At 50.8% G+C, this 14,057-nt stretch overlaps 1 protein-coding gene across 2 annotated transcripts in view; it reads left to right on the forward strand.

The window, feature by feature from the left end:
• Positions 1–14,057, forward strand: part of TSC1 (TSC complex subunit 1) — a 55,755-nt gene that overhangs the window by 8,648 nt on the left and 33,050 nt on the right. For both annotated transcript variants that reach the window (XM_062207286.1, XM_062207287.1), the window contains exons 2-3: positions 454–516; positions 12,187–12,371. In XM_062207286.1, the coding sequence (XP_062063270.1) occupies positions 12,266–12,371 (106 nt within the window). In that variant the 5' untranslated portion in view covers positions 454–516; positions 12,187–12,265. The remainder of the gene's footprint in view (positions 1–453; positions 517–12,186; positions 12,372–14,057) is intronic.

Consider the following 14,057-nt stretch of genomic DNA (forward strand, 5'->3'; position numbering starts at 1 on the left):
CTGAGTGCCTGGTGCCAGCTCCTGGGCAGTGCCTGCAGCCCACACTGCGCGTCTCCCTCAGTCGTCCACAGCCTCCCGAGGCTGACGCCATCTTTTATTCTCACTTTACTGATGAGGTAACTTGAAGTTAGACATCAGAGACTTATGTTAAGTACCCCAAAGTGACACACCTCGTAAGTGGCAGAGCTCGGAACTCTGGATTCTAGAGCCCTTCCCATCCATTTGTTGATAGCCCTACGAGTTGACAAAAGACAGAGATTACAGCTTAGCACAATCTAGACATTCTCCAGCCACGTAGACAGAGAGGTGTGTGCTGATGGTGGTCCGTGTTTCAGTGGAAGCCACATAGCCACCCGTCAGAGGCTGGCAGGAAGCGGTTTGTGCCAGATGCGCCCTCGGGTTCTGCCTGCTGTGAGTCTGTTACCTACGTGCATGTGCTTTCTGTCTCCTCAGCGACCATGAGGGACACCAGGTTGGCAGCCCTGGAAGCTGAAGCACCGATTGTCCACAGAGCAGGTAAGGTGCAGCTTGGCCCGGCGGTGGGGGAGACGCAGGGGGTCATCCATCTTCTCCGTGGTTGTGCTCAAGGCCCCTCTTTGCATCCAGGGATGTAACATTAATGGTTTGGTTACCTGCCAGGAACGGGGCTTGAAACAGTCACATCGCTGCCGATTTAGGCATTGCTTGGTGCCAGGTGCTGTGCTGCGTGTGTGATAGGCCTCACTTGCTGCGTGGCTCCATTGCACAGGTTCTCGGGTTCAGAGATGGTAGGGAACTTTCCAAAGGTCATGTAGCTGGTGTTTGGTGGGCCTGTGACGCAAGTCATTCTACCTGGCAGCAAACTTTGGTTTTGGTCATTAAATTATCTTGAAGCCGGTGTGCTGGAGCGAGTCAGTCAGCTAGAGCAGAGGTTTAACCCTGGCTGTGCCTTAGAGCTGCACTTGCCTTTATAAAAACAAGCCAGGTGTGATGTCTGGACCCTAGCCTGCGCGACACTGGGCCTGGGCTTCAGGGTTTTAAACTCTCCAGGTGATTCTCCTGTGCATTCTGGGCCGAGATCCCCTGAGCCAGTGAGTAAGCATTCACAGATTAATGTGGCTGTGTCCATTAATTGTCTTAGTTTTTTTTTTTTTTGGGGGGGGGGGGGAGTTAAATTCTGTGCCATAGTGGCTTTCAGGAGTTGGAGGGTTCCTGAAGTCCCAGAACGCGTGTTCTGTGAATACTGAGGCTGCGGCATTTCTGTGGGTCTGAATGTGGTCTTGGCTTACCTCACCCCTGAACTGTGATTTCAGGGTTACAAGCAAGAGTGCCAGGGGCAGCAGCGTGCTGGGTAGGGACAGACAGTGTGACCTGCTGTCTTTATCCGTGACTCTAATGCGATTCATTTCGTGGTTCAGTGGTTCTGTCAGGGGATTGTGAGTTAAGGTCAAGATTTTTGCTCTAAAGCCATGTTGGTTCCTAAGTAGGGACTGACTACAGATGTAGACTATCTGTATGATTCTCTTACAACAACAAAGCTTGATTTTTTTTTTTTTTTTTTTTTTAGGATTTATTTATTTATTTGAGAGGCAGAGTTACAGAGAGAGGGGGAGAGAGAGAGAGAGAGGTCTTCTACTTGCTGGCTAACTCTCCAATGGCCACAACAGCCAGGTCTGGGCCAGGCCAAAGCCAGGAGCTTCTTCCAGGTCTCCTACGTGGGTGCAGGGGCCCAAGCAGTTGGGCCATCTTTTTCTGCTTTCTCAGGCCATTAGCAGAGAGCTGGGGCAGAAGTAAAACAGCTGGGACTCAAATTAACGCCCATATGGGATGCTGGTGCTGCAGGCGGAGGCTTAACCCACTACGCCACAGTGCTGGCCTGAGAAGTTTGACTTTTCATCTTCAGATTCTTTATTTCTTGTCCCATTTTCAGAAGTCCATTGAGTACGCATTGGAACTATGGTCCAGTGATCAGATAATTGAGGTCCAAGCAGAATATCACCATCATGAGATGTCAGCCTTGGGATCTGAAAATAACCCTCAGAACTTAGCCATTTTTTCATGATTATGATTGTGTCACACTTTAGTGATCAGATTTTAAAACTGAAGTTTTAATGGGAGAAGCACATTGTGAGAACTGTAAGTGCTTTGTGAGAACAGTTCCTGCTGTGTTCCATGTGTGATGCCCTTGGCAGCTGGCACTCTGGGCCTTTTTGGACAAGGCAGAGTTCAGGAAGCTTCCAGAAGGTGGCTTTCTAGAAGGTGTTTAGAACCTGGTCCTGATTCAGAGCTTAGCAGGCTTCAGCTTCGTCATCAATTGCTAAGAATTGCTGACAACCCATGGCAGTCATTTTTGACAAACTTGTTATTAAAACTTTGGCCTGTTGAGACTCAAAATTACAAGAAGTAGTCTTAGAGAATTTTTGTAAAGTATATTTTGAAATTTGGTTAGCTTTTGGGCATTTCATTTCTTTGTTAATATCTTTTTACTTTAGCCTCTTTAGCTCAAAGATGATTTTATCATGGTTATTGTTGGCTGATATGGATGCTTTTGTATGAAAATTTTTTGGGCCGGTGCCGTGGCTTAACAGGCTAATCCTCCGCCTTGCGGCGCCGGCACACCGGGTTCTAGTCCCGGTTGGGGAGCTGGATTCTATCCCGGTTGCCCCTCTTCTAGTCCAGCTCTCTGCTATGGCCCGGGAAGGCAGTGGAGGATGGCCCAAGTCCTTGGGCCCTGCACCCGCATGGGAGACCAGGAGAAGCACCTGGCTCCTGGCTTCGGATCAGCGAGATGCGCCGGCCGCAGCGGCCATTGGAGGGTGAACCAACGGCAAAAAGGAAGACCTTTCTCTCTGTCTCTCTCTCTCACTATCCACTCTGCCTGTCCAAAAAAAAAAAAATTTTTTTTTTTGATTTAATGAAATTGAGGTGACATAGCTGACACTTTTAATTTATCCTGTGAAATATTCCTAAATGTTGGCTGTTTCTTTTTTAAAATATAAGTAATTTAAAAAATTTTTTAAATTTATTTTCATTTTATTTGAAAGGGAGACAGAGATTTACCACCTGCTGATTCACTCCCCAAATGCCTGCAATGGCCAGGGCTGGGCCAGGCCGAAGCCAGGAGCCCAGAACTCCACGTAACTGGCAGGAGTCCAAGCTCTTGAGCTGTTCCCTGCTACTCCCAGCGTGCACATTAGCAGGAAGCTGAAATGGGAAGCAGAGCCAGCACTAGAACTTAAGCACTCTGTTAGGAGATGCCAGCGTCCCAAATGGCATCTTTTTTTTTCTTTTTAAAGATTTATTTATTGGCTGGCGCCGCGCCTCACTTGGCTAATCCTCTGCCTGCGGTGCTGGCATCCCGGGTTCTAGACCTGGTTGGGGTGCCGGTTCTGTCACGGTTGCTTCTCTTCCAGTCCAGCTCTGCTGTGGCCTGGGAGTGCAGTGGAGGATGGCCCAGGTCCTTGGGCCCCGCACCCCATGGGAGACCAGGGGAAGCACCTGGCTCCTGGCTTCGGATCAGCACAGCGCACTGGCCGCAACGCGCCGGCCTTAGCGGCCACTGGGGGGTAAACCAATGGAAAAAGGAAGACCTTTCTCTCTCTCTCTCTCTCTCTCTCTCTCTCTCTCACTGTTTAACTCTGCCTGTCAAAAAAATTTTATTTATTTATTTATTTGAAAGTCAGAATTACACAGAGAAGGAGAGGCAGGGCGGGGGGAGGTCTTCCATCCACTGGTTCACTCCCCAGATGGCCACAACGGCCAGAGCTGCGCCGATCTGAAGCCAGGAGCTTCTTCCAGGTCTCCCATGCGGGGGCAGGGGCTCAAGCACTTGGGCCGTCTTCTGACGCTTTCCAGGCCAATAGCAGGGAGCTGGATCAGAAGCGGAGTAGCTGGGTCTCGAACTGGCGCCCATATAGGATGCCAGCACTGCAGGTGGCAGCTTTACCTGCTATGCCACAGCGCCGGCCTCCCAAACGGCATCTTAACTGCCTCACCAAATCCCTGCCCTGACTTTTTCATCAAAGACTATACTCTTTTTAAACAAAGATGTACTTGTTTGTTTGAGAGGCAGAGTTACAGAGGGGTGGGGTATAGAGAGAGAGATCCTTCATCCACGGTTCACTCTCAGATGGCTGCGATGGCCAGGACTGGACCAGGAACTCCATCCCATTCTCCTGCGGGGATGGCGGGGCCAAGCACCTGGATCATCGTCTGCAGCCTTCCTAGGCGTACCAGCAGGGAAGCTGGAGATAAGCCAGGGACTCAAACTGGCACTCATAGGGGTGCTAGAATTGCAGGCAGTCACTTAACCCGCTAGCCACAAAGCCAGGTCCAAAGACTACAAATTAAATGCACTTCTTAAAGATTATTTTATCTGTAATAAATACTACAAGACAATTCTGTAGGAGTTAGAATTAAGATATAATTTAGGCCGGCGCCACGGCTCACCAGGCTAATCCTCTGCCTTCTGGCGCCAGCACACTGGGTTCTAGTCCTGGTCAGGGCGCCGGATTCTGTCCCGGTTGCCCCTCTTCCAGGCCAGCTCTCTGCTGTAGCCCGGGAGTGCAGTGGAGGATGGCCCAAGTGCTTGGGCCCTGCACCCCATGGGAGACCAGGAGAAGAACCTGGCTCCTGCCATCAGATCAGCGCGGTGTGCCGGCCTCAGCGCACCGGCCGCGGCGGCCATTGGAAGGTGAACCAACGGCAAAGGAAGACCTTTCTCTCTGTCTCTCTCTCTCTCACTGTCCACTCTGCCTGTCAAATAAATAAATAAATAAATTTAATTTCTGTTGAAACAGCCTTGAATTACTTAAACTTTTATAAACACTGGCTCAGAGCATATACTGTTTTTTTTTTTTAATATTTTATTTATTTATTTGAGAAGTAGAATTACAGACAGTGAGAGGGAGAGACAGACAGAAAGGTCTTCCTTCTGTTGGTTCACTCCCTAAATGGCCATAACGGCCAGAGATGCGCTGATCCAAAGCCAAGAGCCAGTTGCTTTTTCCCGGTCTCTCATGTGGGTGCAGAAGCCCAAGGACTTGGGCTATCTTCTACTGCTTTCCCAAGCCACAGCAGAGAGTGGGATCGGAAGAGGAGCAGCTGGGACTAGAACTGGTGTCCATATGGGATGCCAGTGCCACAGGTGGAGGATTAACCTACTGTACCATGGCGCCAGCCCCAGAACATATACTGTTATGGGTAAACTTTTCTAAACTACTCTTAATATTCTTATAATTCATTAATATATTTAACTATCTGAAAGTTCGTAATTTAAAAAAAAAAAACCACTGTTAATTTTTTAATTTATTTGAAAGGCAGAGAGAGACAGATCTTTTATTTGTTTTTTCAGTCCCACATACCCATAGTAGCCTTGTGCGGGCCCAGGTCAGAAGCAGAGTCTGGAGCTCTGTCCAGGCCTCCCTCACAGCTGGCAGAGCCCCAGGTACTTGAGCCGTCACCTGCTGCCTTCAGGTCTGCATTCTCAGGAAGCTGGAGCCTGGAGCCTGCTGGGACTTGGGCCAAGAGACTCCAAGACGGGATGCAATATCCTAAGTAGAGGTTTTTTAATTAATTTATTTATTTGAAAGTCAGAGTTACACAGAGAGAGGAGAGGCAGAGAGAGAGAGAGAGAGAGGTCTTCCATCCACTGGTTCACTTCCAAATTGGCTACAATGGCTGGAGCTGCGCCGATCCAAAGCCAGGAGCTTCTTCTGGGTCTCCCTCATGGGTGCAGGGGCCCAAGCACTTGGGCCATCTTCCACTGCTTTCCCAGGCCACAGCAGAGAGCTGGATTGGAACAGGAGCAGCCGGGACTTGAACCGGCACCCGTATGGGATGCTGGCACTACAGGCGGTGGCTTTACCTGCTACGCCACAGCGCCAGCCCCCTAAGTGGCGTTTTAACCATTGCATCAACTGCCGGCCCTTTCAATTGTTTTTGAACATAAAAAAATCAACATTTGTCATGAATAGAAGCTTTTGCTTTCATAAAAAGTAAACATTTTACACTTAAACTGGCAGAATTTCAACTTGAATGCTTCATCTAGAATATTTTGCCTTTATTTGAAAGTGAACATTCAAATGTTCATTTACTGTTAAATCTTCCAATTACATTTCTTGTCCACCCTACTGGTGTTTATAAACAGGTGTAATGGTAGTGACATGATCATACAGCCATTGATTTCATACACAAGATCAAGAAAGCCAGAAATGCTGCTGCATACGCGGCTGATTGTTCAGCCCTCAAACCTTGTAAGAACCAAGGCCAAAGCTGGAGACTGGATTTTGGTTGAGGATAGAGACTGAAATGGAACCTCGCTGCATCCCTTCTTGCTATGCTTATTGAGATTCAGGGTTCCTTATGATAAAGTATCTTTTGGGGCCAGCCTTGTGGCTCAGAGGATTAGGGCACGGCCTGCAGTGCTGGCATCCCATGTAGACACTAAGTTGAGTCCTGGCTGCTCTGCTTCCAATCCAGCTCCCTGCTAATGCATCTGGGAAAGCAACAGAAGATGACCCAAGTCCTTCATCCCCTGTACCCATGTAGGAGACCTGGCTAGAGTTCCATGCTCCTGGCTTTGGTCTAGCCCAGCCCTGACCATTGTGGCCATATGGGGCGTCAGCCAGGAGATGAAAGATACTTCTTTCTGTCTCTCCCCCTCTCTGTAACTTTGCCTCTCAAATAAATGGGTAAATCTTTTTTTAAAAATTTATTTATTTATTTGAAAGAGTTACAGAGAAGGAGAGGCAGAGAGAGAGGTCTTCCATCTGCTGGTTCACTCCTCGGATGACTGCAATGGCCAGAGCTGCACCGATCCAAAGCCAGGAGCTTCCTCTGGGTCTCCCACGTGGGTGCAGGGGCCCAAGGACTTGGGCCATCTTCTACTGCTTTCCCAGGCCACAGCAGAGAGCTGGACTGGAAGTAGAGCAGCCAGGAGTCATTTGGGATGCTGGCACTGCAGGCGGCAGCTTTACCTGCTACGCCACAGCGCCGGCCCCATAAGTGGGTACATCTTACAACAACAACAGAAGTATCTTTTATAGACATAGAACATAGCAGCCCCTGTGCAGCGCCAGATGGAGTTCCCAGGGTGACACTGAGCAGAGACCTGAGAGAGGCAGTAAGCCACTCAAGGACGTGAGGGACTTTGCAGGTAGAAAGCGAACAAGTGCGAGGCCCTGAGCAAGGACCAGTTTTCCTGTGTCTGACAAAGGGGGACCTAGGCAGGGTGGTGTGCAGTGAGGAGGCAGGGATGTGGTTGTGAGCAAATTACAGGAGGCTGCTGCTTCCTTGTCTCCAGGACAAAGGTGATCATGGCTTCCACTGGGGTGATGGCAAAGGAGGCAGATGAGATACTGGCGGGGGAGTTGGAAGAGGCAGTGATGTCACCCGCATGGTGCCTTTTACTGAGATACAGAAGACTGGCAGAGCCACAGGTTTTGGAGTAGGGAGTGGAGTTGAAGGTCCTGACACCCTCAGTGAATAGCATTATCTGTGGGACTGTACAGTGGCACGCAGCCACTGAAGATAACATTAGACCCACTCGGATGCTGCATGAGCAAGTAGGATACGGAACTACTCACCTGTCACTGTCTTCCGACTTCTGCATGCTGGTGTCTGCAGTGGGATTTTGCAAAATGGAGAAGAGACTCTCATGGCTGTCAGCGGATGCTTGGTTTCATCCGGCAACTCCTCAGCCGGTCTTCCTCTGTGTAGAGTGTGTCTAACACGTACACGTCTAGGCCAGCTCGTCCGTCCCTGTGGACCAGCAGACCACGTCTCTAGGCCAGCTCCTCCGTCCCCGTGGACCAGCAGACCACGTCTCTAGGCCAGCTCGTCCCTCCCGTGGACCAGCAGACCACGTCTCTAGGCCGGCTCGTCCCTCCCGTGGACCAGCAGACCACGTCTCTAGGCCAGCTCGTCCCTCCCCGTGGACCAGCAGGCCACGTCTCTAGGCCGGCTCGTCCGTCCCCGTGGACCAGCAGGCCACGTCTCTAGGCCGGCTCGTCCCTCCCGTGGACCAGCAGACCACGTCTCTAGGCTGGCTCGTCCCTCCCCGTGGACCAGCAGGCCACGTCTCTAGGCCGGCTCGTCCGTCCCCGTGGACCAGCAGACCACGTCTCTAGGCCGGCTCGTCCGTCCCCGTGGACCAGCAGACCACGTCTCTAGGCCGGCTCCTCCATCCCCGTGGACCAGCAGACCACATCTCTAGGCCGGCTCCTCCATCCCCGTGGACCAGCAGACCACGTCTCTAGGCCGGCTCCTCCATCCCCGTGGACCAGCAGACCACGTCTCTAGGCCGGCTCGTCCCTCCCGTGGACCAGCAGACCACGTCTCTAGGCCGGCTCCTCCGTCCCCGTGGACCAGCAGACCACGACTCTAGGCCGGCTCCTCCGTCCCCGTGGACCAGCAGACTACGTCTCTGCTTCTCCTGGAGCACACGCAGTCGTCATTGCCCTTGCAAAGTTGTCTTTCCTGCCGCGACCCTGCCTCAGTGTAAACCCTCAAGGCGTGTTTGAGCCTAGAGGGAAGGCGCTATTCCAGCCGAGACACTGAGTCTGAAAGCTTGTGAGGTAACGCTCTCCAGGCTCTGGAGAACGTCAGAAATCTTGAGCTTGGGTCACGTACGTGAAGTCCAAGATCTGTGTTTTTCCTGAGGATTACAAATATGGTTAAGCAGTAGAATTTTAACTAAAAAAAGTGTATTTCCAAAAATGCTCTAATATATTTTAGAATCCAGTCATATTTTTGCTTTCTTTAAAGCATGTGGAAAGAGTAGTCTCCCAAAGCGAGACTTCCTGCCTACATTGTGCTTACAGCCCGACCCACAAGCCGATTCACCCCGTCACTGGCGTGACTGGACCGGCGCCCCCTTGGCAGGAATGGAACGCGGGGCTGTGCTCCTGCTGCCTGCATTGCAGCACCCGAGCTAACAGCAGACCGTGTCACCAGCTGAGAGCAGGTCACGAGCGGTTCTGCTGAAACAAAACCAAACTTAGAACAGAGCACTGTCACCTTTATGAACTACATTCCTTTTTCACCAATGAGGATCACTTGTGATTACCTGAAGTAGAAGTAAATGTGGGAGTCAGCTAGCACTGTGAAAGTACCACCTTGAGGTGGTGGCCTGAAGATTGTACTTGTGTTTTCTGTGGTAATTTGTGGGTGCTACTCGGTGAGCAGGTCTTTGTGTCAGGTACTGTGTTGACAGCTTTCCATACATTATTTCATTAAATACTGTCAGCCACAGTGCACCCTCACAGCTTGGTATTATCTACATTTGTAAGTCTAATCCAAGTCACAGTAAAAGGAAGTTTGTTTTTATTTTCAGTTTTGAACTCCTCTGTAGTAGAATCTTACTATTTCTGAGCCCTTTGAAATTGATGTCCTTTGTGATTTGTCTGTAAGATTCGAAATTACAGATACGAGCCAGCAACTTCCTACCCCGCGATTTGCTGTGAAAACACATTTAGACATTTAGACATCTCAGTCAGTTTTCTGACTAAACTCAGATTCCTCACGAGCCAGGTCAGTGATGTCGCCGGGTTATAATTAAATGGCAGCTCGCACAATAGTGAGTTGGCCCCGGCAGTTGCTGGGCTCACGGCTCACTTAAGTTCCGGTGTCCCTGTGGAAGGAGCATCGCTCTGTAGCTGGAGTTTTCTGTGCTGTAGTGGTTTTCAAACAGAACTTGTGTGTCACCTACATAAAACCACTTGTTCAAGTACAGATTCTTGAGCCCAAAATTCAGTTGTAAGATGGGCCCAGGAACTTAATTTCTTCTTTTTTTTGACAGGCAGAGTTAGACAGACAGAAAAGTCTTCCTTTTTCCGTTGGTTCACCACCCAAATGGCCACTGCAGCAGGCGTACTGCGCCGATCCGAAGCCAGGAGCCAGGAGCCAGGTGCTTCTCCTGGTCTCCCGTGTGGGCGGAGGGCCCAAGCACTTGGGCCATCCTCCACTGCCTTCCCGGGCCACAGCAGAGAGCTGGACTGGAAGAGGAGCAACCAGGATAGAACCGGCGCCCCACCGGGACTAGAACCCGGGGTGCGGTGCCGCAGGCGGAGGATTAGCCAAGTGAGCCGCGGCGCCGGCCAGAAACTTGCATTTCTAACAAGAATTGTGGGTGGCTTTAATGTACACTGAATCTTAAGAACTGTTATTTTAGAAAAGCAATAGCATATAACCTAACCTACTTTAATGTAGCTGCAGATAACATACCCGGTCGTTGGCCTGGGAGGTCGGCCATCTAAGTGGGCAAAGTCACCTGTTTAGGGTGTCCGTGTTCCCGTCTGTAAAATAGGGTACATGTGCCTGCTCCCCTCCCAGCGTGGCTGTCATGACTATGTCCACAGGTTAGCTTAATGTCACGTTTGAGCTTGGGCTTTGGAATTTGGCAGATCTGGGTTCACATTTTGTTTCTTCTCTGTTTGCCTCTTGCTAGCTTTGTGATCCAGCCACATGGACTCCTCTGTGTTTCTTTCTTTCTTTTTTTTTTTTTTTAAAGATTTATTTATTTATTTATTTGAAAGAGTTACACAGAGAGAGGAGAGGCAGAGAGAGAGAGAAAGAGAGAGACAGAGACAGAGAGGTCTTCCATCTGATGGTTCACTCCCCAATTGACTACAACAGCTGGAGCTGTGCCAATCTGAAGCCAGGAGCTTCTTCCGGGTCTCCCACATGGGTGCAGGGGCCCAAGGACTTGGACCAGCTTCTACTGCTTTCCCAGGCCACAGCAGAGAGCTGGATTGGAAGTGGAGCAGCTGGGACTTGAACCGGCGCCCATATGGGATGCTGGCTCTTCAGGCCAGGGCAGTAACCCGCTGCGCCACAGTGCCAGCCCCTCCTCTGTGTTTCTTTCCTTGTACAATGAGGACAGAATTGCCAGCCACAAATGTGCAGTGGTTATCTTATAAATGGTAGCTATTACCGTTTATAAAAACACAGTTTTAGGGGCTGATGTTAACATATCTGACACCACCAGCATCCCATATTGGAGTGGTGTTTTGAGTTCTGATTGCTTTGCTTCCAGTCCAGCTCCCTGCTGAGCCTTGGGCCCCTGCTACCTACGTGGGAGACCAGGATGGAGTTCCTGGCTCCTGGCTTCTGCTTGGTCCAGCCTTGGCTTTTGTGGCCATTTAGGGAGTGAGCCAGCAAATAGAAGATCTCTCTCTCTCAGTTTCTCCTTCTGTGTTGTTGCCTTTCAAATAAATGAGTGAAATAAAGTATATTTATATGTAGCTTTAGGGGCAGGCAGGTGGCACAGCAGTTAGGTTGCTACTTGAGATGCCTGCAACCAGGAGTGCCTGGCTTGAGTCCCCTACGCTGCTTCTGATCCAGCTTCTTTCTGACGGACAGCTCGGGAGGCGGCAGGTGATGGCCGAAGTGCTTGGGTGCCTGCCACCTGCATGAGCAACCTGGAGGGAGCTGCAGGCTTTTGGCGTTGGCCTGTGCTAGCCCTGACCATTGCAGACATTTGAAGAGTGAGCCAGTGGATGGGAGATTTCTCTCTCTCCTTTCAATAAAAAAAGTAAATTTTAAGATTATAACAGCTTTAGGGGTCAAAGCCGGGAGAAATAATCAGTTATGAATGTGTTTACGACGGGAATGACTGACTGCTGTTTGTATATAAGGAAAAGGCACCTGCCCCACTGCCGAGAAGAACTGAGTTTGGAAGGTTTACCCTGCTGGGCTCCTCCGTGGCTGCTTCATGGGAGTCAGCAGCTGCTGGGCACGCAGTAGATGTCGAGGACAAGGATTCTGTGCCAAAAGCAGGGAAGTGCTCGCTGATTCAAGCTGGTTGTTGGACTCGATGGACGCGTACCAACTCCTGGATGTCCATGGGCTGGCAGGAAGGAAACAGCATGCCTGTGGTTCTTTTCTAAAAGCAGTTTGTCTGCTTGCTGGATCACTGATTTGAAAAATAGGCATGGTCTTAGCCAAAATCCAGACAGAATCATAGGCAGGAATACAACTTAGGTTCGTCCTGTTTGGTGATTGGTTCTGCGTGGTGCTGGTTTTCTAGGTTCCTCTCCGTTACGTTCCGTAGCACTCCCCTTCCTTTATAAGACTGTCAGAGGTAGAATTAGCTACGTGCCCTGTCTCCTCGCATCAGCGACCTCGGCCACACTTCGCACTGCACTGAACACAGGCGCTGATCTGTTTTGCAGCTGGGTACTCACGCTGGTCTTCTTCTTTCCCCAGTCTACTCGTGGCCCCAGTGAAGAGCCTGCGGAGCCTTTAATGCAGTCCTGGAGCCGGCGCAGCGTGTGCGAGCGAGAGCATGGCTCAACCAGCGAATGTCGGGGAACTCCTCTCCATGCTGGACTCCCCCTTGCTGGCTGTGCGAGACGACGTGACAGCTGTCTTTAAAGAGAACCTCAATTCTGGTAAGCAAAGACACCCTTCAGCTCGCTCGCTATAAGGAAGGCCTTGGCCTAGGGCTGACTTGAACCTGCTGTGTGTTTTGGTTTTCATCTTCCACAGACAGTCTTCAGTCTTTTTTTTTTTTTTTTGACAGGCAGAGTAGACAGTGAGAGAGAGAGACAGAGAGAAAGGTCTTCCTTTTCTGTTGGTTCACCCCCCCAATGGCCGCTGCGGCCGGCGTGCTGCAAGCGGTGCACCGCGCTGATCCGATGGCAGGAGCCAGGTGCTTCTCCTGGTCTCCCATGGGGTGCAGGGCCCAAGCACTTGGGCCATCCTCCACTGCACTCCCTGGCCACAGCAGAGAGCTGGACAGGAAGAGGGGCAACCGGGACAGGATCCGGCGCCCCGACCGGGACTAGAACCCAGGGTGCCGGCGCCGCAGGCGGAGGATTAGCCTAGTGAGCTGCGGTGCTGGCCCCACAGACAGTCTTTAAACCACCAAAAGAGAGCGTACACTGATGGGTTCACTGTATGTGTGTTTTAACCTTTTGCTGAGGGAGATATTTAAGTACACATCCAGAAGTAAGAGCCATACAGTGGTCCCGCTTCAGAGTTTCTGCCGTTCTCATTCACCCCCAGTCACCCCCTTAGCTCAAATATTTCAAGATTTACTTATTTATTTGAAAGTCAGAGTTACACAGAGAGAGGAAAGGCAAAGAGAGAGGTCTTCCATCTGCTGGTTCACTCCCCAGATGGCTGCAACAGCTGGAGCTGTGCCAGGAGCCAGGAGCTTCTTCTGGGTCTCCCATGCAGGTGCAGGGGGCCAAGGACTTGAGCCATCTTCTACTGCCCTCCCAGGCCATAGCAGAGAGCTGGATCAGAGGTGTAGCAACCAGGACTTCAACTGGCACCCATACGGGATGCCGGCACTGCAGGTGGCAGTTACCTGCTTTGCCACAGCGCCGGCCCCCCAAGTATTTCAAAGCCAATCCCAAACGTATCATTTCAGTATGTTTATTTAATCATTTGAGAGGTGGAGAAAGACCCCCGCACCCCACATACTGTGGGCCCAGGCTGAAGCTGGGAAGCAGGAGCTGGGAATGCAACCAAATCTCCCGCCTGGGTGGCAGGAAACCAGTTATTCGAGCCATCCGTCACTGCGGCCTTCCAGGGTCTGCATTAGCACAAGTTACGGTTAGGAGCTGGAGTGGGGTGCGGAGCCCGGGCACTCTGACACAGACTTGAGAATCTTAACTGCCGGGCCACACACACACTTCTCTTAAGTGGTATTTAATGAGGAATGTGCTCCGAGAGAAATAAAACCTAAACAGTGCCCCTTTGGTTACCAGGTTGGCAAAAATCAAATATGGGTCCTGTTAGCAAGAGTGTCATTGGGGGTCATCGTCAGTTTAGCAGCCATGCCGTCCGGCCCACTCACAGAGATCTTAGTCTCCTGATGGCCTTAAAGGAAATGTAGTGGGAAGTTGGAAAGCCCACGTCCCCTTCAGTAGTGACTGGTTGAATTAAAGGTGTAGGACCACGCTGTGGAGCACTAGTCAGTCAATGCTGTAGGTCATTGGTGCTGCCGTTGGCAGGTGTCTGCCACTCATCGCTAAGTGGGAAAAAATAAGACACAGAACCTGTGTCTCTGGACGTGAGGGGTGTGTGTAAGTGTATGTGAGGGAGAGAGGAGAGATTATATGAGTGGG

Source organism: Lepus europaeus, chromosome 12, assembly GCF_033115175.1.
Source record: "Lepus europaeus isolate LE1 chromosome 12, mLepTim1.pri, whole genome shotgun sequence".
NCBI classification, from domain to species: domain Eukaryota; kingdom Metazoa; phylum Chordata; class Mammalia; order Lagomorpha; family Leporidae; genus Lepus; species Lepus europaeus.